General features: G+C 41.4%; 1 protein-coding gene across 1 annotated transcript; it reads left to right on the top strand.

Annotated features, from left to right (window-relative positions):
* Window positions 1-7,495: 7,495 nt before the first annotated feature.
* Window positions 7,496-23,153, top strand: slc29a4a (solute carrier family 29 member 4a). Its single transcript, XM_076267077.1, has 11 exons — window positions 7,496-7,645; window positions 9,808-10,091; window positions 11,755-11,886; window positions 12,122-12,235; window positions 13,521-13,649; window positions 13,778-13,852; window positions 14,851-15,119; window positions 19,338-19,464; window positions 20,274-20,461; window positions 21,537-21,777; window positions 22,397-23,153. Exons 2-11 carry the CDS (start codon window positions 9,929-9,931, stop codon window positions 22,534-22,536), a joined length of 1,578 nt encoding a protein of 525 aa, XP_076123192.1. The 5' UTR covers window positions 7,496-7,645; window positions 9,808-9,928; the 3' UTR covers window positions 22,537-23,153.
* The last annotated feature ends 292 nt before the right edge of the window (window positions 23,154-23,445 follow it).

The following is a 23,445-nucleotide window of genomic DNA, read 5'->3' as shown; positions in this document are numbered from 1 at the left end:
CCATGTAACAATAGCCTGGGTGAACGCAGACAAAGCTGTTGCCAAATCTGAATTTGCTCTGCAGGTCCGACATGAGACCTGTATTTAAAATCTTTGTTTAAGAAAGATATTTGTCTGTTGTTCCAAAAAGCTTTGGTTAAAGTTCAATGTACCAATTTAGGTTTAATTTCACTACTGGTTATGCCCCTTGGAAATTGGAAGTGAATGAGAGGTCCCCAGATCCATTTTCAATCTCGATTGAGATTTAAGAAGCGTTGTGATGTTAGCCAGACTAACTTAACAATGCATGCTAAAATTATTAGGCTAAGGCCTCTGCTTTAATAGCGTCTTATCATCCCAAAGAGCAGATGCCCACTTTGACAGAGATGACAAGTGAAGTGCTTCAGTGCCAGGCAAAGAGATCAAAGATAAAAGATTTCTTTGTTCTGCTGTCAGCCAACATTGATATCCCCCCCCCCCCCCGCCCGGACAACTGCACTACCCTATCCCGTATTCTACATTTACAAAATTGCCTCTCTTCCAATCAGAAATTCATAAATAGTTCGACTGGATCTAACTGTTGTATAAATTCTGATAAATGACTGAAATAACTATTACTCCATGTACTACCTGAATGATCTGATTATGATATCCTGAATCGGGTACTTTTAATCAACCTTGGGATTGTGTGGCAGACAAGAATACTCAAGAATAAGAAAATTGTAATTCATGAAACACCTGAACAAGTGCGTCAAAAGTAAAGTTTCCGTCTGTTACAGCAGTACAAACCAATATATGTGGAGGTTAACAATATCACATAGCACAGCAACTCAATGAATAGACAGAATGGGCTTTCAAGGCTCACAATTGCTTACAAATTGTGGTTATACAACACTGCTGTGCTTACTCTTGAGACCTTGTGAGTCACACTGTGAGACCAATCTGGCAATGCTCCAAGTAATTGACTATTCAGTCTATTCAATGTTATATCAGCAATGGTTCAGCACATATCAGTTCATGATTATGAAGTAAACAGCTGCTGCTGAAAAATGTGTGGCTCTTCAACCTATACATTCTTAATTTGAAAAACCATTGGGATTATTATGACCGCCGTGCAGCGAAGCGGTAGTCATATAGGTTTAGTCAGAGTTTTTTTCTTCTGGATTTTGTTTTTCTTCAGTGATTTTGTGTCAATGATTCCCGGGACACTGAAAGGCCAAGGTACATGAAACTTGGTGGGCATGCGGCCCCACAAGGATGACACGGAACCATTGTTTTTCGTTTTGATCCATCGCCACCCCCCCCCCCCACACACACACACACCGGACTGGCCCCCCAGAAAGGAGGGTACGGTGGACACAGTTCTCTGTGAATATTTTGAGAACCGTAAGACCTAGGAGGACATTTTTTGTATGTTGGTCTTAAGGGGCCATGTCAACCCATACAATAACCACTCATTTGATGTATAGCGCCACCAAGTTAAAACTGAAAAAGCAAAAATGAGGTGTTGTAATCACAGATATCTCTGCCTGACATGGTCAAAACTGCACGAAATTGGAGGTGTAGGATCATTATGACACCCTCTGAATGCATGCCAAGTTTCGTGGAATTCTGTTCAGGGGGCCATACAATAAATTAATTTATGTGTACATTTAGTGACTTTACATCAACTGGCCTGTAGTGTAGATGTCCGGACACAGTTTTCTTTGAATATCTCGAAAACCGTAGGGCCTAGGATGACTAATTGGTTTTTGTATGTTGGCCTCCAGGGGTCATGTCAACACATCCCATATCTGCTCATTTGATGTATTGCCACCTAGTTAAAAATGAAAAAGCAAAAGCAATGCATTGTAATCACAGGTATCCGGTTCAAAACTGCACAGAATTTGAAATGTAGGATCCTTATGTCACCCTCTGAATACATGCCAAGTTTCATGGAATTCCGTTCATGGGGGACCATACACAATTAGGGGTTTGCACGGACGTCACATTCTGGCCGGTAACCATGGTAACCCAGCACGCGCGGCCATATTGGCGGTACTCTGTGAATGAAGTACAATGGAGTATTATGCACTTTGGATATCTTACGTGATTGTAGCCGTGTCTAAACAACAGAAAAGCTAATCAAAATCCGTTTAAGATACAAAGGCATATAGGGCAGGACTTGGACCACAAGAAAAGGTGCGATATTTCGAGAAATTACGGTTTATTAGCAGCGCAGATCCATATGAGTTGGGTGAGGGAGACGAAGTACCAAGTTCAACCACAAGCGCCCCCCTTCCTCCGATAACTTCTGGCATTATTCTCCTTTCTCCCTGTTTTTTTTAATAACTTTTGGAAGTCGATACCTACACCAGATGTTTTTCTCAGTCGGACCTATTGGTACAACCTAAAACACGGCAATAATTAACCATTTTCCTTGACGATGTTAGGGATTTACTTCAGTGCCTAATGCTTTCTAATGAGGCGAGTATCTCCAATATGGCAACGTCCAGATCTGATGACACGCCGTGCAAACCCCTAATAAATGAATATATGTGTACATTTAGTGACTGTACACTACACATACGCACACACACACTCATGAACACACGCAAACACACGCACATGAAGATACATGCACATACACACAAATAAACACACAAACAAACACACACACACACACACGTAAAGACACATGCACACACATACACACACAGTAGACATAGGGCATTTGCATGCACACACACACATGCACACACACACAGGTACGCACGCACAGACTCACACGCACTCACACACACAGGCACGCACACAAGCACATGGACGCGCACACACACATAAACTAAAACATGTACACACATCCATGCACAAGCACACACACACACACAGACATAAACACACGTGCACACACACACACACACACACACATAAAAACACTCACATGCAGGCACATGCACACACACACACACACCCCATTACCCCCACACACACTCACAAGCGAACATACACACACACACACACACAAACATATAAAACACACAAACACATGCAGGCTAGCAGACACACGCGCACACACAGACATATAAAACACACACATGCAGGCTAGCAGACACACACACACACTCACAAGTGATGAAAGCTTACACACAGAGAAGCACATATATACACAAAAGCAAACGCACGCATGCACAAGAGTAGGGGATGAAGTAGGATATGGAGACCATTGACAAGCGTGATTTATTTTTGCAGAGAGAATGTGCAGGACTGAGTGGTGGTCATATTTTGTACCGCGTTGCGTTACATCTAGTTGTATTACCAAATGTATTCATAAACACCCGGCCACCATCTGAAGTAAGAACAGTCTTTTCCCATCTAGACGTCAAAGCATTTCCTTTTTTTCCCACAGCACCAGCACCACCCCATATAATGACAACAAGCTGGCAGCTCCACCAATGAGCAATCTTCCTCGGCATTTTAAAATTCTCAATACCATTAGATCTGTCTATTCAATGGGGTGGAAGGCCCTCTTCAGGGGAGGGTTAATTAGGAACCTGTCTCCTTGACGGAGCAACACAGTAAGTGTCTTATATGAGACCTTTTTAAAAAAACTCTTTTAGGCTATGCTTTGGTAGAATCAGAGCTCTGCATCAGTGTGTGGCTCTCAGGATGGAATATTTAATGACAAAGCCCGGTCTGCTCAGACTGTGCACACCAGGAAAAGCAATCTCTTGGGAGAAGCATACCGGAGAACAAATTAGATTCTTCTTGGATGAAAGAAACCAAACCAAGAATAGAATAATCTCAGCCGTGTAAAAGCATCGTTTTGTTTTTTTTCTCTGTCTGTTGCTCCCTTGCCATCGCTTTCCTTCTAACAAGTCACAAACTGTGGAAAAAAGAGTCTGTATGTTTTTATAGTCTGCATTCACTCTGGCTTAGTTGATGTGGTATGCTTTTGAAAGTGTTCCTGAGCTTATAGTGTAGTTTGTGAAATTCATTTTTTTTTTGTAAACATAAACAAAACACCACACGCCTCCATGTGCTAAATAGCTTCCAAGCAAATCAGTAGTTCCATGCTTGCCATAAAGGAATCTACACCACAGTCAAAGTATCTGACTATTCAGTCTATTTAATGTGTGATGGGGTTTAAAACAGCAATGGTTCTGCAGTGTGCAAACTATCTGTTTCACTTCATTTCAGTGTTGCCGACACACATTCCTACTCTAAGCAAAGTACTACTCTAAATGAAGTAAGACATTCCTACTCTAAATGAAGTAAGGTCATCACAAAACACTTAGGGATCCCCTTGGGGATCAATAAAGTATCCATCTATCTATCTATCTATCTATCTATCTATCTATCTATCTACTTACAGGTAAGAGCACTGGATAGAGGATGCCATACTGTGTATTGATTGTGAGTTTCACCTGGCTTGCACTGGCAAACACGTTATTGACAGATTGTTCATTTCACAGTCCAGTGGTGAGGGAGAAACAGGTAATAATCAGTATGTATAGCCACAGTTGGATGCCACACTCCCCACGTCCAAGCTCCCGCCGGATAAATATAGACCAGTGTGTCTCAGCACTTTCAAGTCCAGGCGAACAGACCGACAAATCTTCACCTCTGCAGATCAAGGCCACTGTGCAGTTCCCTTTCCTGATTCCGTTTCATGTCACAGCGTAGCTGACTGAGGTTTTGTCAATCACATAGGCTACTGCATTCTGGTATATGGTAAATCATAGGGAACCAAGCTCTGTCTGTAGTACCCAAGCAAATTAAGGTTATGTGCAAAACATTTGAGAACAGGCTTAGATGTAGACATACTCAGCCATATTATTTGCCACTGTAGCACCCCCCTCATTACTAAATGCATGGACAAAGGAGGGAAAGATATGTATTCTTTTGTCTAACTGGGGTAGACTGAAGCTACTTTTAAAATGTAGTTTCTTTAATTAATCTTTGCTGTCATTATAAGGATATCAAAGCACAGAGTCAAGCATTTGTCACTTTCAATATGTTTGACAAGAATCCCAGGCTTTCTGTGACAATATTGTGACCCAAAGATTTATTTCATTTAAGTTTGGGTTTTTACTTAAACAATCACCAAACAAAATCGTAAAGAGCACAAAATAAGGGTGTACAGACTACAGAGCCATATTGATAACCTTTGCTCACGAAGAAGTGAAAACTAAAGCATCACTTGAGATTTCCACCTTGGCACAGAGATTTTGATGTGTGTGATTGAAGCTATTCTCTGTATTCACTGTGATGTTTCAGATATTCATCTTAAGACATAAGAACACCCCTGTTTCAAGGCACAAATCAAAGATGCTGCAGTGCAGTCACTCAAGAGTCACCATGTGATCACGCTCCCATATGTAAGTAACAGATGAGGGTGTCAGATCAAAACCTTTGCTGACAAACCCAATTGTTTATGGTCTGCTCTTGTCAGTGATTGAGCTACAGAGTACCTGTAAGAATTGGAATATCCTAATCAGAAGCCTTGCATTTTTCTTAGCAACATCAAACAACACCGCAAATAATAACCATTCACATGTGATGACATGCAGCAATTGAAAATGCATTTATTTAAAGAATCAAGTAAATTAGAATAACTGTGGAGAGTTTGTATAGAGGTTGCTATTCAGACTGAATCCTCTGAAAGACATTTCCCCTGGAGGATTTGTATGGAAATGCCTGCACACCACATTGTATTTCTCATGCCAAGAGATGCTAGCCTCTAAGAGTCAGGGCTGTGCATGGGGAGACAAAATATTCACACCGCTGCTCATTTCCTCTTTTGACTCAAGAACATACAACTCACAGCAATATTATGCTCAGAAAAGCTTTGAAACATACTGTGAATAAAGGGGGGAGGGGATTGGCCAGTAAAGCAGTATGTTTGAACTTTAAAATGTATCACAGTAGGTAGCCAAGCAAAAGCATTTTTTTCTTCATTTGATTGGAATATGGAAAGTGATAAAGTGTTGTGACCTTTTTATAAATTCAAATCATGGAAATCCGCCACTGAACTGAGTAAATATATATCCTTGAGGTACATTTGAAAAAAAGCTATGTCTAATCGTGACACAGTCAATAATATGAATCATAGAGGGTCTATCTGAAATGTATAAAACAAACAGACAGAGACACGGTTGTGCAAAAGGGATTTGGTTCAAACCTCCATAATCCACCGTTAAGGTTTACATGCAATCAGAAATGGGTATTTTCATTGGCATGTTCATTTAAAGGCAAGGGAGTGGTACAAGGACACCTGTTGAGAGAAGGTTTAAAATATCATATAGCATCATAGATATTCACATTTTGACACATATTTTGACAACTGAGTGTGAATGAACATATGATGCTTAAATCTGAAGAACTCTCAACAACCCACCCCCAACAACCATAACCAAAAAGAAAACCATAAGACAACATATAAAAAACAATGAACCTGGGTGATCCCCAACAAGAACTGTGTTAATGACACAAGATATGACAAATCTAATTGTTTAAATTAAAATAAAGAGCCAATTCTAAGCAGCAGATAAACACTACATCCAAACACGGTGAAGCATGTACACAGTAAACAGTAAGAAGACATAGACCTATCCAGTACCAATGATTTATTGGTAGACTGATATCACTATAGGACAAGCCCTGTTCTCCCTATACTTTTCTTTATTACACCTGGGTTGTCTAACTACCTGGCAATGCATAGCCTACCACAAATTAAAATTTATTTGATCTAGCCTTCATGAAGACAAAATTATGAGACCTAAGTACTTACATCTACTGCTAGGCTACTAAACTCCTCTAGAATTCATCAGAGATTATTTTATGATAGCCTATAGGCTAAAGGAATAATAAGGAATATAAATGGAATAAAATTATCCAGGCGCTATATTACTCAGAGAGTCTGAGCAGGTGATAGAACCCATTTAGATAGCCTAGGCCTATACAATAACATTACATGTTTCCAGCTAACTCTCTCTAATCTTCAATAGGCTACACACGATTAAGTAGCTATGCATACAATAGGCCTAAGACTACATGGAATCCATGGTATAGCCTACTTTTGACTTTTGCAAACACAGTCCCTCAAATCAACATGCACCTTAGTTAAATGTAAATTTGCAATAAACAAAAAGCTTACCATTCTTGTTTTTACTCAGCAGATGTGCTTTGGTCAGACCATGTAGCCTCCTACTTTTTACGTAAGGCTAAAGTGTCATCCTCATCATCTGTCAACATCAAAGCACAAACAAAAAAAGCTAGTGACGACGACAGTTTTATTAACATACTGCTGGTCTTTTTTTTACAATTTCAACAGGACCAACAAAGTGTCTGCTTTGTCAGAGGCTAAATGTGCTGGAAATGTGCTAGCGTCCTGGTCCCCTTTAAATCGCCGAAATGACATTAAGCAGGGCTTCTGGCAGCCTTTGCTGGATACAGAGATTGTTGATACGGTTTTGCTGTGTGGGAGGGAGGATGACAACGCGAGCGGCTAGTGCTGGATGTGTGTGCACCTTGAAGACCTCGTTGCCGGAGTGCTAGTCAATGGATTCGTCCCTGAAGCGCAACTGATGGTTAATGCAATATTACCATTATCTTTATGGAGCAGCCTACAGCCTACATGCAGGATAGCACTACGTTGTCTTAAACGTTAAATATTTCGTCGAAGGTAAGCATTAACCTGTTGTTTCCCCCCTTTTCATGGGTAAATTGCATTATTTGAGAGGTTTAAATGTGGTTATGGACAATAGGTAATCTACCAGAATAGCATGGAAAACATGTTTTCCGTCTACATCTTATAAATACTTTTACTATGCATAGCATTTGTTGTCCATCCAGTCTCCGAACAGGCCATCAGGCGAGAATAATACTAATGTTATAGGCATTGTTTACGTGTTATTTTTTCAGAAGCTTTGCAAAAACTCTTAAGGATTTTTTGGGGCATTTATGTAAAATGTATATTTTAGAAATTGTCTAATATCCTACCTTTGTGATTGAATGTTCAAAACTAAAACAAAGTGAAGTTTGTTAAACCACATGATGATTTCATTCTGCTCTGCTATTATTTGAGTCGTGCGATATTGTGAGCGCCTCCAACTGCTGAGACACAGGAGAAAGATTGGTCTATTAATGTTGCTGTGTTGCTAATTGCTAGGAAAATGGTAGTGTAAGTAAGCCTGGACGAAATTGACTGCCTCCCTTGCTAAACACCTCCTCTGACCTGTCATCGTCTGTTTTTGGAACCTATATGGAAATGAAAATATACAGTCTGACTGCATGCCCGATAAGCTATTTTCTGAAATAATCATTTGGCACTGTTTGACTTATTGCACTCGCATGCTCACCAGCTGTTGGTGGTAATTGTAGTTTTCAATGTGGACCGCCCCAAGCAGTCCATTGCTGGGGAGGCGTGGACCAGAGCCAGACCCTATTTGCTTTTCACAACACTGTTGACATGCAATAGCTTAGGTAAACAGCATAAGGCACTAGATGAGTGATGTGTGTGGCTAGGTCAAGTTGAACTCGGGGTAAGCATACCTTGCTGCTCTATGGCCTTTTTCATCACCTTGTTTTTTTAATCTGCATCAAATTCGATTAAGCCACATTTGAAAGACCACCATAGTCATCCTAGCATCACTGTACAATCATTACATCATTTTTCTTTGGCCACACATGGATAGTTTATAATCACTGAACTCACTGCAGTCATGGTGAAGCTGAATAGAATTGTCTTAATCATCTGATAGAGTTATTCTCAGGCAGGTACTTGAAATAACCTAAGATTTACTTCAGCAGAGTCTCCATAAGACACTGCTTTTTAAAACAGAATCTCTGAATAAAAAGGGTCTCTATTTTAGTACCAGACAAATGAGAGCAAGAGAAAGAGAGAGAGAGAGAGAGAGAGAGAGAGAGAGGTGAAACATCAAATAACATGTCTAACCAAGCAGAAATTTGCCTGCGGGCAACATTCACATGCTTTACAGGGCTAGTCCTGTAATATTGAAGGCTGGTGTGACGTAACCCATCACTTCCAAAGGCCCATTGTGTTTCCCCTGTCTGACAGGCAGTGCGATTTAATGTCTATTTGCTGACGGACACCCAGCGATCGAGCCATCTCTCAACTTATGTGGAGCCGGCACAGCAGATGCAATTACCTAATTGTTACACCGAAAACGTTTTATTGAATTTCCCCTGACTATTGTTTAGAGGCCAAATTCATAATGATGCCCAGAGGAACTTCATTTATATTTATGAACTCTGGGGCTATTGGCTGGCTTCATATTATATGTGTGTGCTTACATTGCTGCAAAAATGCATATTCATGTGAATTTTTAAATTTGATGAAATGAACTTGGATGAAAAGTAGAGCACCTTCAGAAGACAGTGAGATTGAGAGGGAGCTTACACACTAACAGACCTTGGCACACACACAGAATGAAGAGAAATACCCCTGCAAAACAGAGGCTTGCATTTTAGCCCAAACCTAAAATGTATACATTTTGTTGTGTGAGGTCAGTATGGATGAACTCATTTGTAATGGTTTGGAACATGGGCATGTATGTTGTAATCAACTCAGTATTATGGAGAATGACAGCAGTCTGTGCTTATATTGCTTTGGGGTGTCATTATGCATAATCTCAAGATGCTGTTAAACATGTGGGGAAACATTGTACCATTTTAAGCAAATCAAGCAAATGTTCTGGTAGCTCATGGGTCATCTGCACATAGCAGCATCACCAGCACAGTAGTAGCACACACAATATGAGCTCATATGTGATATATGAGTACACTTCAACTCAACCCGGACGCAACATCTTCGATCCTCCACAGATTGCTCCCAGATTGTGCCGTTTTTCCTGCAGCCTCGTGCCCTTTTGACACCTGGCCGCCTCAAGTGTGCGGAGCGTCGCCGCCATCTGTGTCCAACCGGAACAGGGTCTGATCCACCGCCATGGGCTCGAAGGGTGTGGAGAGGCGTAAGCCCCACACACCTGCGCAGACGCCCGAGGGCAACGTGGTCATGAGCTTCAGCTTCGAGAGCTACCAGCTGGAGGAGGAGGAATGCCACAGCAAAGACATATCTGAAAAAGGAGTCCTCGCTCTGTCTGAGCCAGGTGAGATGTGAAATATTTACCTGAGTCTATTTGAGTATTTACCTGCTTGATAAGTCTAGTGAAATGCTCTCGAAGGCTGTTCTGTCGGTGATGTTATCTTGTTTTTGATGGTAAATAGGCTTAAGTGTTGATTGGGAAATCCCCTGTTGCACTAGGAATTTAACATATCTCCTGTGTATATCTGAAACAGTGTGTATCTGACTATGGTGGACTAAACTGTTGTTTCGGCTGTTAAGTCTCCCAAGGTTGAGATGTTTTGATAGACTTCATAATGCATCTTTTACCATTTACCAGTAGGTGATATTTACTCAAATGACTGAAATCTTGGAGGTTTGCAAAAAGCTTGACATGTGATTGACAGTGTGAATGTGTGACGCCTTCCTGAAGAAGATAGCAGAATATATAGCTAGAATATATAACTACCATAGTAGCACCATTCTTACACAGCTGTGAAAATGGTTTTAAGCCTGGCTTAGGTTTCTGAAGAGTCTACTTCTCACGCATCTTGCCTTGCAACACCACATACATATTTTTGATATATTGGAGCCAATGTTTTAGTCTGTCCGTCAGCTTGTAGGGTAGGGGATTTAAGTGCAGGGATGCACATATCAACATAATACTATGTTCAGACATGATAGTGTATTTTAGTGTTGTAAAACAGAAAAAGGTGTACATTCGTCTTTATTCTGTAATCCAGTATAAAGCATGGTTTCAAATGACATCAAAATAATAACATTATCTACAGCTGGATAAGCTCATCAGTGTGTGTGCACTATGACTAATTAGTCAACATCAATAGCTGTCTAGCTTATTCTAAATATGAATTATTACTATGCACATGCATGGATGTACTAGCATAGTGATCACATTTTAAATGAGTTTGAAGATTGTAATTGCTAGATTGTTGTTATAGCTCAACGTCTGAAGACATCTTCTTCTTTGAGAGCATAAATCAGTCTTAAATTGACTGAAATGCAATTGTTTTAAAACGCAAAATATGGAATGTATTTGCCAAAAACATTTAATAGAATCATAGCTGATAATTCTCTCTGACTTCAACCTGTCATCTGCATTTTGCCTGTGGGTGGGGAGATGGTGAGGGTCTAACATGGTTGTAATAATGACCACTGATGCGATTCCAAGGGCTCACCAAAGCCTAATTGTGTTATTGTACACAGGCACTCGTCTCTCTGTATGTTGCCATGGACACGAAAGGTTACTTTAATCAAATCTCCACGTACCAAACATGACATTTCCCTTTCAGAGCCCTGTTTACACTCTGAACACGTCCCATATGAGGTTTTGTCATTAAAATAGCATTGCTGATCTGATGTTTTGATTGCTCTGGGTAAAATATGAGGCTAGAGATGGAGTGCTAGGTTCTTAGTGCAGTATTAGAAACGACAATTTTATTTTATATTAGGAATTTGAAACTTTGTCGGTCAAAGAATAACATGATATGAATTGAACAACACCTCATAATGATAACGTTCTGATCAGAAATCAAAGAAATCAAGACAAATGACAGGATGTTCAGGCTAGCTAGCGGGGTTAGCAATAGATGCAAAATGGTGTTTACACATCAGCACCAATTGTGAAATTGACTGCAATCTTAAACTGATGCTGTATTTACAAGGTCTTGCATTTGTGCTGTTACCTTAAGCGTTTGAGGAGCCTATTCCAGATGATCGTTACCATGGGATATACTTTGCCATGTTGCTGGCTGGAGTTGGCTTTTTACTGCCTTACAACAGTTTTATCACAGATGTGGACTACCTACACCATAAATTTGAAGGTACGCCGTTTAGTCCTGCTATCATGGACACAAATTACCTTTCTTATTCTCAGCCTAATTGTCCAGGCGAGTTGCATTTTCTCTACCATTTTCTCTAAATGTCTGTCCTCTGCTGGAACACTTGACCCTGGTTTGGTTAGTTTTGTGCTATTCAGTGTTATTTCAAATCATGAAAATGGCTGTTCTTTGCAGTTAAATGCCATGTCAGACAGGCCTTTTATGATGTCCTTTTCAGGCACTTCCATTGTCTTTGACATGAGTCTGACGTACATCCTCATTGCCTTGGTGGCTGTGATTCTGAACAATGTTCTAGTGGAGAGGCTGAGCCTGCACACCAGGATCACAGTGGGTAAGGCTGTTTGCTCATGCGCATTGACACAAGCACACACACACACACACACACACACACACACACACACCAATGGGAGAAGAGACATGTTTGGGAAAGAAAAGCAAATGCGCACAATGTAAGCACATACACACACACACACACATACTGATCTACACCCAGGCCAGGTAGGCAGCAAGACAAAGACATAAACAAAACCTGGCACATGAACAACACCCCACTCCACACACACACACACACACACACACACACACACACACACACACACACACACACACACACACACTCTCTCTTACAATGATGGACGGGTAAACACACAGACAGGAGCAAAGGGCTGGCTATGGCTGATTGACCTGAGAGAGAAGTGGCCTCTAGGGATTTGAGAGGCAGTATGCAATATGCGCATGCACACACACACACTCACACACACACACACACACACATACACACACACACACACACACACACACACAGAGACGCAGCTACATCAGTCATGTCTTCTTCCTGACTGTGGTCCTTCCTGTGTTGTTTTGCTGTGCAATTAATGAACACCCTGGGAAATGGATAAAAGAGGCGTTTAGCATATAAAAGACTGAATTTACCGCGGGTTACCGTTAAGATGCATTTCCTTTAGAATGTGCCACAGTGTGCCCTTTCTTTATTAATGAAGACAGTTGCCATTATAATACAAATACACACACACAGACACACACACATTAGCAGACATACATTTTAGTCAGCCCACGTACAAGCTTTCCCTCTGTGTGTACCAGGCTGTGTTCTGCATAATTAAGCCGTGGTTGGGCGTGAATCCCAGTTATTGCTCAGACACAGCTGTACCTGTTCTGCTTTGATAAAAATTTTCTGATAGTTATAATAACATTTGTGCATTGCACACTGTTTGACTGTAAAAATGCCGGAAACATAATTGGCGGATAAATACTATTCGCATGCTGCAGTTTTATCTTGATGTGCGTAGAATGATCTGGCACCACTGAAAAAGCAATACTTAAAAATAACTGAAGAAGGTCTTAAAGGTTGTAAAATATGGGATTTAATGGATGCAAAGAACTGTGGGGGAGTAGAAAGTTTTGCTTTTAGTACAATTTCGCCTGATTACTCATAAAATGAGTGTCCTCGAAATCGCTCGAATCCCTTTTCAACATGAGTGCTGCTGTCTCTGGTTTTCTCTGGCGCGAGTTCTGTCCCCCGGTGTGTGAATCATGGTATCTGTCAAAATAGCTATGTGTTATGGATGCCAGCCAATTGAATGTGATCCCTTCAGGTTACGTCTTTGCTCTGGGCCCGCTGCTGTTTGTCAGCGTCTTTGATGTGTGGCTGGAGAAGTTCACCACAAAGCAGGCGTATGTCATCAACTTGGTCTCCGTGGGTGTTGTGGCATTTGGATGCACAGGTATTATTTCACCCCCTGCCTATATCTGTCTCTGCCTCTGTACTGATGGATTGTTGTGTTAGGTGTCTGTTGTTTTATTTGCTGTTTGTGGCACTATACATGTCTTACACGCCTCTTTTCTTTCTCAGTGCAGCAGTCGAGTTTCTATGGCTACATGGGGATGCTTCCAAAGAGATACACACAAGGCGTTATGACAGGAGAAAGTAAGATTACAAGGCTGTACACACATCTCTCATGTTTCACAACACATATGCATTACTTACCACTGTCACTCCAGTGATATTTATACTGCACTGCATGGGTTATTTTAGCCAGGTATTATATGATGTACAACTAGGCAGAGACAGACTTTTTTCAGTTTCATAAGGTAAAGTTATAGGCATGCAGTAACTTAGTACCTTGTGTAAATGTAATTAATAAGTAATTAAGTAATAATGTAATAATAACAATTTAATTAGCCATCTAGACTAGAGTAATTGACTACTGATCATGAATTATTTATAACTACTTTGTCTGAGGCTTTCACTCAATCATTCAGTCAGTATTACTGCTGTAGTTTTTAGCTGAAATACTGCAATGCTCAAATGTTGCAGTGCTCAACACAGTTCCCTGTCCCTTGTCTCTCTCTCTCCCTGACACAAAATCCCATCACACCAGCACTCCAGATTTGCCTTAGGTTGTACCTATTATTCTTTTATCCAGCTGAAAGTTGTCATATCTGCCTAACTGGAGAAGGGAAACTCAAACATCTGAGCTACCTGTCCTCACAGGCTGTGATTGGACAATAATGTCACTCTATAAATAGATTAAGCACTCACTGTGCTCTACATGCATTATTTATGTACTTTTTTGCTATGCCAATGAAAGACTCCAAAGTATTCTCATAGAAGAACAGTATGCCAAGGCAGAATAAAATAAGATGTTTTTCCTAAATATTCACTGTTTTAATGCTAGAATGAATAATAATGTCCTGTATTATTTTACATTCTTATATTTACAATTTAAATAATATGATACCAAATGAAAGTAACATCTTTATAAGACAGTTTTTGGGAAACACATTGCCCTCCTCAGTTACCTGGCTGAGTGTTGTTGAATTAGTGTTTGGACTTGAATTAGTGTTGCAAAGAAAGCCAAATGGTCAAAAAGGGCCCCACACTTTTAAGCACATGGTAAACAAGCCTCAACTCCTCCTTCCCAGGCACCGCAGGGGTCATCATCTCCCTCAGCCGCATCTTCACCAAGCTGCTGATCAAGAACGAGAGGAAGAACACCATCATCTTCTTCCTCATTTCCATCTGCATGGAGCTCATGTGCTTCCTGCTGCACCTGTTGGTGCGACGCACGCACTTCGTCCAGTACTACACCAGCCTTGCCCGCCAAGGCCTCAGCCATCCCAAGGACCACGGCCACCAGCCCGGCTCCGAGTACCAGGTCCACCATGATGTCATTACAGAGGAAGTAAGATTTGTAAGTTTATTTCCTCTTGCTGTGGATTTTTTTTAGGTTTAATAATTTTTGAGCGGATTGAGAGAGAAAGAGTATAGTGGCAGTGGTGTAAGGGAGTTGCGACGGAACATGAACGTTTTTAACTTTGATTCTTTTAAATTGGAAATGGACTTTTAAATTAAGGTCTTGAACACCTGTGTCATACAACTCATCATCATATAGCAGACTGCAGAGCATTGTGGACTGCAAAATACCCGCAAAGCCCCTGTGGCTGACAACATTAAGGACATTATAGCTTATTAGCTCATTATAGCATATTGCAGAGCACATTTCAATGGAAAACAATAATGCTCTCCAAAAGAAGCATATGTCAGCCTTTGAAGATACCTGGAACCCATTCATAACCTTTCTGAATTTAACCAATACAAATTCTACCAAAACATAGCTGCAGTACTTACTCATCTGCCCTGTCTTAGTCTTGTCTACCTGTCTTGTCTCTTGTCTATCTGTCACCTTGTCTTGTCCTAATAGTCTGATCCTGTCCCACTGTCTTGTCATGTGTCTGTTTTTCTATCACTATGTTTTGTCTTGTGTTTCTGTCCCACACTAGATCTATGTATGCTACCCTTTCACTTTTTACAAATATCTTCTTGCTAAAATATGGTACGACAAGTGAATGTAATTCATTGAGCTGTATTAAAAAATAAAGTTGTCCTCCGAAGGGGGGGGGGGGGGGGGGGGGTGGCAGGATAAAAAACAAAAACAAAAAAACAAGACAAAAAAAAGCTACAGAAAGAAACAGTGTGGCAATATGGCTGGATGAATATGGTCTTGTTACAGCACTACTGCAGATGGTACTAACAATTAATAGTAGGTAAGTGTTGTTTTCTCAAAACAACATCCGACTGCTGATGATCTCTAGTACATCTGCTCGTACCACCACTCGTAGCGCGACATGCAGAGTCATTTGCCCCAAGCCTTCCAGTAATCTGAAATATACATCTAAACATCGCTCTGTTGGCGCTGGCACAATTAATGGTGTCTACTGGCCAGCCAATGCCATTTAATTAATGATTTTTGTAGGCGATACAGAGTAAGTTTTTCCTCACAATTGGCAAATAAGATATTGTTTGGATTGCTCTGCAGAAGGTCATCTACTCAGCAGCAACACCTGAAACTGCATTTTCACTAGTAGTCCTGAACCAAAATGGAGAATCCATTCCAATTCTCATATTTGCTTTAGGGCCCTGAATAATTACATCAATCCTGTATGCCCAGCTTGGATCAGTTGTTGGTTATCTGCTGGAAGCAGCTATCTCCAGCCAAACCGACATCAATAAGCCACAATAAATTAAATCAGAACTCTCCCTAAGCACTTACGAAGCCTGCGAGGGAGCATTATGTACTTTTTTGTAACTCTCTGTAAACCTAAAGCAACAATGAAATTAACAAGGCTTGATGGAAACAGCATAATTTAAATACTGGTGTGCAAGTTATTTGTCTTGTTTATCTTATTCTTTTTATCCCCAAAAGATTTAAGCAATTGTAAAACTTCTCATTTTTGACTTTTTTATGCAGACTTCATCTGTGTGGTGAATTTTTAATCGATCATGATGCTGAACGTGAGATAAGGGAGCAGATGATGATCATTTGTTCTTATCTGGGTTTTGTGTCCTCCTTGAAAATCAGTCTGCTAATTTATTCAGTTTTTGATGGCTCACTTCACTGGTGGCTCTGAATGACTCCAATTTGTTTCAGTGAAGGATCCCAAGTAAGCGTGATATAGTGTCCACTTAGCCTGAGACCGTTTGCCGAAGATTTATTTAAGCACTCCAGAGTGAAATAATATTTTTCCCTTCAAGGTGATAGTCTGAATACTAAGAGCCATATTCCAAGATGGAAATGTGTTCCTATAGTAACTGTATGCCATAAAGGCGATGGCCTTGGGAACCTAGCACAGAAAAACGATCAATTCCCTCATGAATGAAGACGCTTACAGTATATGTGGTCACCAATGGTAGCTTATTTGGTTTTCTTTAGCACTTATATCTTGTGGTATGCTATACAAAAGGATATTTTCTTCTTTTGTTTTGATTATGGAACACCGTCACTGGGAGTGGTCAATTTCTCCTGAGACATTTTTTTTGCATTGCTCCAGTTCCAAGTTGCCCTGGGCCACAGTCCTTTTTCTTGTCAACCAATTAAAGAGAGTGCTTTTACTGGCCTAGGCATGCACTTAATCAGCTAATAGTTCTCTCCACATACCCCCACCCCTCTCCACACACACAATCCGCCCACCCCCCTCTGTACCATTCCCCCAAAAGCGCTAGCTCATCAGACTATCTATCATCATAGCTGAGTCCTGGCCCTGCACTCTCAAACAAGGTTACGTCGTCCTGTTCATTTTTGGCACTGTCTTTGACATGCTTTTTTTTCTGTTGTTGTCGCACTGAGGGAAAAAAAGCAAGGAAAAATATAGCTGCAAGCAGCAATGTGGGGGCCAAGCAGCCAGTTCAGCAGGCCAGATTTGCCATGCAACTCAATGCCGTGGCATCAGGCATATAGCATTAAGCAGTCACAGCAAGTTCCATGTCAAACAACCCAAGATTGGCTGAGTTACAAGGTCAAGTTTCACATCAAAACATAACTGATTTTGTGTGGCTGAACCAGGGCTGAGTGTCGCCGCCCCCTCACCCAGCCAACCCACCGCCGCAATCGCCCCTGCCCGTCCCACCCTGCCCCACCCTTACACGCACGCATTAGAATTAACTGGATGGAACTCGCTGTCATCAGTTTCACATCAAAAATAAAAGATCGATTGAGATATGATCATGCTTGCTGTGATTTCAATGCCCCCATAGAGGTCAAAGGTCACCAAATTATTTGTGCATCATCAGGATGAACCAGACGGTTCTATGGGCTGCCATTGACCTCCATTGCAGAATAATGCAGCAACTACAGGCCAAAATACATTTTTGCCAATTACAGAGCCCCCTAGAGGTCAAAGGTCACCAAATTTCTTGAGCGTCCTCCTGGTGGGTCCTGAGGACCATGTACTAAGTTTGGTTTTGATACATGAAAGCGTTGCTGAGATATGAGCTCACTTCCTGTTTGGCGGCTTCGCCGCAAATTTCGATTGGCTGTTACAGGCGAACGCTTCAGTCAATTGTTCCAGAAAAAAATACACTGATAAGGCATGGTCTGAAGATGGTCTCTGCCAATTTTGGCGAGGATCGATCAGCTGAAATTTGTGACTTGCGAATACTTATTCATGTTTTTGATTAAATCCAATATGGCGGCCAAATCAATTATGTTGATGTCACAAGTTGTCCTCTGTTGACCTAAGGACCTTCCACAGTATTGTCAGACACCACTAGTGCATGTTAATTCTAAGCACAACAGCAGCTAAAGGCCAAAAGGCATGTGTCTTAATTGCAGCGCCCCCTAGAGGTCAAAGGTTACCAAAATTTTTGAGCGTCCTCTTGATGGGGTCAGTAGTCTATATACTACGTTTGGTTATGATACATGAAAGGGTTGCTGAGATATGAGTTCACTTCCTGTTTGGCGGCTTCGCCGCAAAATTTGATTGGCTGTTACGGGCGAACGGTTTTATTTCCGAAGACAAAAAGTAATTCGCTAAAGTAGCGTGTTCTGTAGATGATGTGTGTGAAGTTTGGTGTCGATTGGACAAAATTTGTGACCAGAGAAGCCGTTTTAGTGTTTTTGATAAAATCCAAAATGGCGGAAAATCCATCATGGCGGAAAATGACGTCATAGGGTGCGTTGAACTCGTCTTGGCCCAAGGAATCCAACGATACCTAATTTTTGACAATCGGTCATACGGGTCCGAAGTTACGTGCGTGAACGCACGTCCAACTTTGGCCTGTTGGTGGCGCTAGAGCGGTCAAGGTGCCAACATGAAACTTGGTGAAATTGACCATGAGACTGTCCTCAATCAGTGTGCCAAATTTCACAACTTTTCACCAGACGGTTCTATGGGCTGCCATAGACTCCAATGGCGGAAGAAAGATGTTAAATAATAATAATAAGAAATCATAGAAACACAATGGTTGCCTCGCAGCTTCGCTGCTTGGCCCCCAAAAATAATTAATTATCAAGCTATCTGATCAGAAGCTAACTGACAGATGCTTACTGACTGATTCCCCCTTCAAGGAAATGTGTTCAGTACAGTCAGGGCACGTGTGTCTCTCTCTCTCTCTTTCTCTCTCTTCCTTCAAGGGCAATGGTGCAGTGGGCGGTTCACCCCTAGAGGAGCGGCACGAGGGGGAATATGCAGGGGGAAACGCATATGTTAGGTTTGGCATCCCCAAAGCTAAAATCAAGAAGAGCTGGCCAGGGTTAAAGGGTAAGAAAGAAAATGACAGTTTGCTGCAGCAGTATTTCTCATGACAGTTGAATTGCATGTGATATGAACATTCCTACACAGTGTGATATAGATAAACAAAGTACTCTCCTATATAGGTATAGTGCACATGTCCATACATGTTAACACATACATATATACATACTAAATATTATTGATTCAACCACATTTACTCACACTTGTTCACATTAGCCTGGTCCAAACTCAGTTTGGACAACACGGCGTTCGGGTATCAGAAAAATAATGCATGTTAAAGGTGGTAATGCTTCGTAACTTGGTTGGTAATGCTATGTAACTTTGCTGTGCGTCGTAGCTGTTACACCCTGGCGTGTATAACCTGTGTGAGAGAGAATATTGTATGCTTCCTCAATGCCTTGACATAGCATAATGATTCCACTTTAAATGCTGTGAGTGAGTTTCTGCAATTTGAAATGATTTCAGTATCATCACGATCAACGTTAGCAACATTCTATTGACCCTCCTTATCAGGATTAACCCTACCACACTGGTCACAGTAGGCTAATGATTTGTGGTCAAGAGATGGCACTCTAGATAACAATGTTCCTCAAAACAAAATGGAGAGTACATTGTAGGAGATTTAAGAGGAAACAAACATAATTGTTTTCATGCTAATTTCGGCAAAACATTCTTTATGTTCAAAATTATAAATGTGTCTGTGAAGTTAGTTTTAATATTTCATAGTGGTAGTAGTTTTAGCAATTGAAATATGATGACAAATATGATAAAGAATAACAAAGTTTCCTTAACTTGCTTTAAACTTTCTTTTGCAGATATGATCCTGCACCGATATGTAGTGTCCCGTGTCATCTGGACCTATATGCTATCAATAGCCATCACCTACTTCATCACCTTGTGCCTATTTCCTGGTCTGGAGTCTGAGATACGCAATCCCACGTTAGGGGAATGGCTGCCTATCCTCATCATGGCTATCTTTAACATGGCTGACTTTGTTGGCAAAGTAAGTCAACTGCAGAAAGAAGACTTATTCTTGTCTGTATGCACTTGTCGTACTTATGTCTGTAGATTTGGATTATAACACTTGGTTAGGTATCAGTTTTTGCAGTGAAAGCAAAGAAATGCCCATTTCAGAGTATGTACAATGAAAAAGGCCTGAGGTCCAGTATTTTATATGTGCCCATCCCTGTTCCTTGTTTCATATGCACATTACCATGTTTAGCACTTTTATCAGTGTCACAGTATGCACTGACTCAAAAGCCTAAAGGTGTTATCAAGAGCCTAATCTGCTTTGAGTCTAAAAAAAAAGTTATTTTTGTTTTGGTCACTAACAGGCTGTCTTGCATTTTCTCTTTTGCTTTGTCCTGTACAAATGACGGTGATCTCTTGGCCATCTACCTCCTCCCACCCCCCCATGCCCACACTCGCTCCCTTAATTGGTCACATCAATTGGTATCAACTGAGTTGTGCCACCTAACTCCACCCCTGTGCTATTGTGGAGCCATTTCAGCAATGAAGATAAATTGCCGCTTCTTAGAGTTTTGCTGCAGTCCTCCCTGTAGTCTCTTTAGTTATTTATGGCCGACAAAGTCAGGCTACGAGTTGGGGAGCGCCGCTGGCTCAGTGGATGCTCTGCTGCTCCTGTCTCTCATTTGCTGGGGGTTGTTAAGGATTGTGTCGCCTTTTGGATCTCCCCTTCTTGACTGTTCATTTATTTCCCTGGGTCTCTCAGCCAATTTATCTGTCTGTTCTTTATTTAATTCCTTATAAAACAGTAACTCAGTGGATCTATTTGTCTATCAGATCTGTTTACCTTTTTGGCTGGCTGCCTGTCTGTCTGTTAAATGCATTAGTTTCCTACAATCTAAACAAACTACCTCACAGCCTGAGTCGGCTACCTGACTCTAGACCTGTGACATCTCCCAGCAGAAGTCACTGCTCTAGTAGAGATGATTTATGTACTTTACTTTCATTAACTATTATCTGTTGTTTAGCTTTTATTTATGTAATGCACTTCAAATTACCTTGGTGTTTGAATGAATTGCACTATATTAATACACTTTGCCTTGCTTTTGCAGATCCTGGCTGCTATTCCCTACGAATGGCAAGGTAGCCGTCTGCTATTCTTCTCCTGCCTGCGAGTGGTCTTCATCCCCCTGTTCATCATGTGCGTGTATCCCGCTCAGCGGCCTGCCCTCGGGCACCCGGCCTGGCCCTGCCTCTTCTCCCTACTCATGGGCGTCACTAATGGCTACTTTGGCAGCGTGCCCATGATCCAGGCGGCGGGCAAAGTGGCCCCCGAACAGAGGGAACTAGCAGGTAGGTATCGTAACACTTTGAAGACACGTTACATCTTGACAATGGGACAGGTGTGTGTGTGTGTGTGAGTGTGTGTGTGTGAGTGTGTGTGTGTGTGTGTGTTTTGAATAGGAGTGTGTGAATGTAGCAGCTGTGGTGGGTAAAACAAATCTAGGCACTGTATATCCATGTCTGTTTGAGAAGTCCACCATTCTACTCATCACATATTCACACACCCCTATTCAAAAGGCAAAACACACACGCACACCCACACACACACCCACACGCGCACACACACACACACACACACACACGCACACACACACACACACACATACACACATACACATACACACACACACACACACACACACACACACACATACGCACGCAAACACACACACACACACACACACACACACACACACACACACACACACACACACACATACACATACACACACACACAAACATACGCACACAAACACACACACACACACACATACACACACACGCATGCACGTGTGCGCACACACACACACACACACACACACACACACACACACACACACACACACACACACATAACAGACACATGTTCTCCACCTCAGTGTTTTTCCTGTGTTTTTCCTCCTCACAGGTAACACTATGACGGTGTCCTACATGGCCGGCCTGATGCTGGGATCTGTAGTGGCCTATGCAGCTTACAGTTTCACTGCCCAAGGGTCCTTGCCCCACCCAGACACACACTATAACTACACACTACTGACTGGCCACTGACTCTCTGCGACCCAGCACAACCTCTCTGCCAAACAACAATATCTACAATGTCCATTCCATGAAACACGTCACAAGGTGGCTGTATGTATGCTTCAATGTAGCAAGATCTCGGCTAAACACCATTTCACATACAACCACACATATTGCAGGCTCTGTGCTGTGCTAACCACTCGGATTTATACAGAATGTAGTCCGTGAAGCGGAACAGGCCATAGACGTGTAAAGAAATAGATGTATATGCTGCATTGTGTTGCCTCTCACTGTGTACTTTGGTTTGGCTATAAATCTACATGGCATATGTGCGCCCCCTTGTGTCAAAACGGGTGAATTTTCTCTGTTGCTGTTCAATGTTTATGTTTGTTAAATGCTTATGTTTGGAGGATCCATAACGCTGTGAATTTTTATTTGGCCCAATACTGAGCTGGTATGAAAGAAGACATACAGAGTACAGTCGATGTGTTGAAACTACACTGGACACTGATGGAGGTTCTGCCAGCATTTTTGTTTAGTTTTCTAAAAAAAATAAATTCTAATTGATCCACAAAGGGAATCCATAAATGTTTACTGTAAGATAAAGTGTCTTTTAAATGGAGCCTGATTGATTTACCTCTTTGCTAATGCAAGTTGAATGTTCATTACTGTGAATAAAAGCTTTTTTTATTTTTAGTTGTGTCTGAAGTTGTGCAGACTGTACGTATGTAAAGATTTTGCATTTCACTTGTATATTAAAAATATAAAAATATAGCCTGACGTAGCCATACTCAATTCTAGTCAGATTATGAGTCTGATACTGCTCCATTGGGACGTAATTATGGGGTGTGTTTTAACTGATACGGGGGGGGGGGGAGAACACACGAACCATCCTTCTTCTCCACAATTGCCTTAACATTGTTTTCTGGTCTTTTGTAA

This window comes from Alosa pseudoharengus, unplaced genomic scaffold, assembly GCF_046254945.1.
Source record: "Alosa pseudoharengus isolate Yale_2024_CS ecotype anadromous, Long Island Sound unplaced genomic scaffold, YU_APseudo_1.1 YU_APseudo_1.1_scf_4, whole genome shotgun sequence".
Classification (NCBI taxonomy): domain Eukaryota; kingdom Metazoa; phylum Chordata; class Actinopteri; order Clupeiformes; family Clupeidae; genus Alosa; species Alosa pseudoharengus.
This window is presented reverse-complemented; position numbering and strand designations above follow the sequence as displayed.

Excerpts from the sequence above, each read along its gene's own strand:
- slc29a4a (XM_076267077.1), top strand. The coding sequence starts at position 9,929 with ATGGGCTCGAAGGGTGTGGAGAGGCGTAAGCCCCACACACCTGCGCAG. Across the intron at positions 12,236-13,520 it reads GCACACCAGGATCACAGTGG|GTTACGTCTTTGCTCTGGGC; the intron begins GTAAGGCTGTTT and ends TGATCCCTTCAG. Across the intron at positions 20,462-21,536 it reads TGGCTGACTTTGTTGGCAAA|ATCCTGGCTGCTATTCCCTA; the intron begins GTAAGTCAACTG and ends TTGCTTTTGCAG.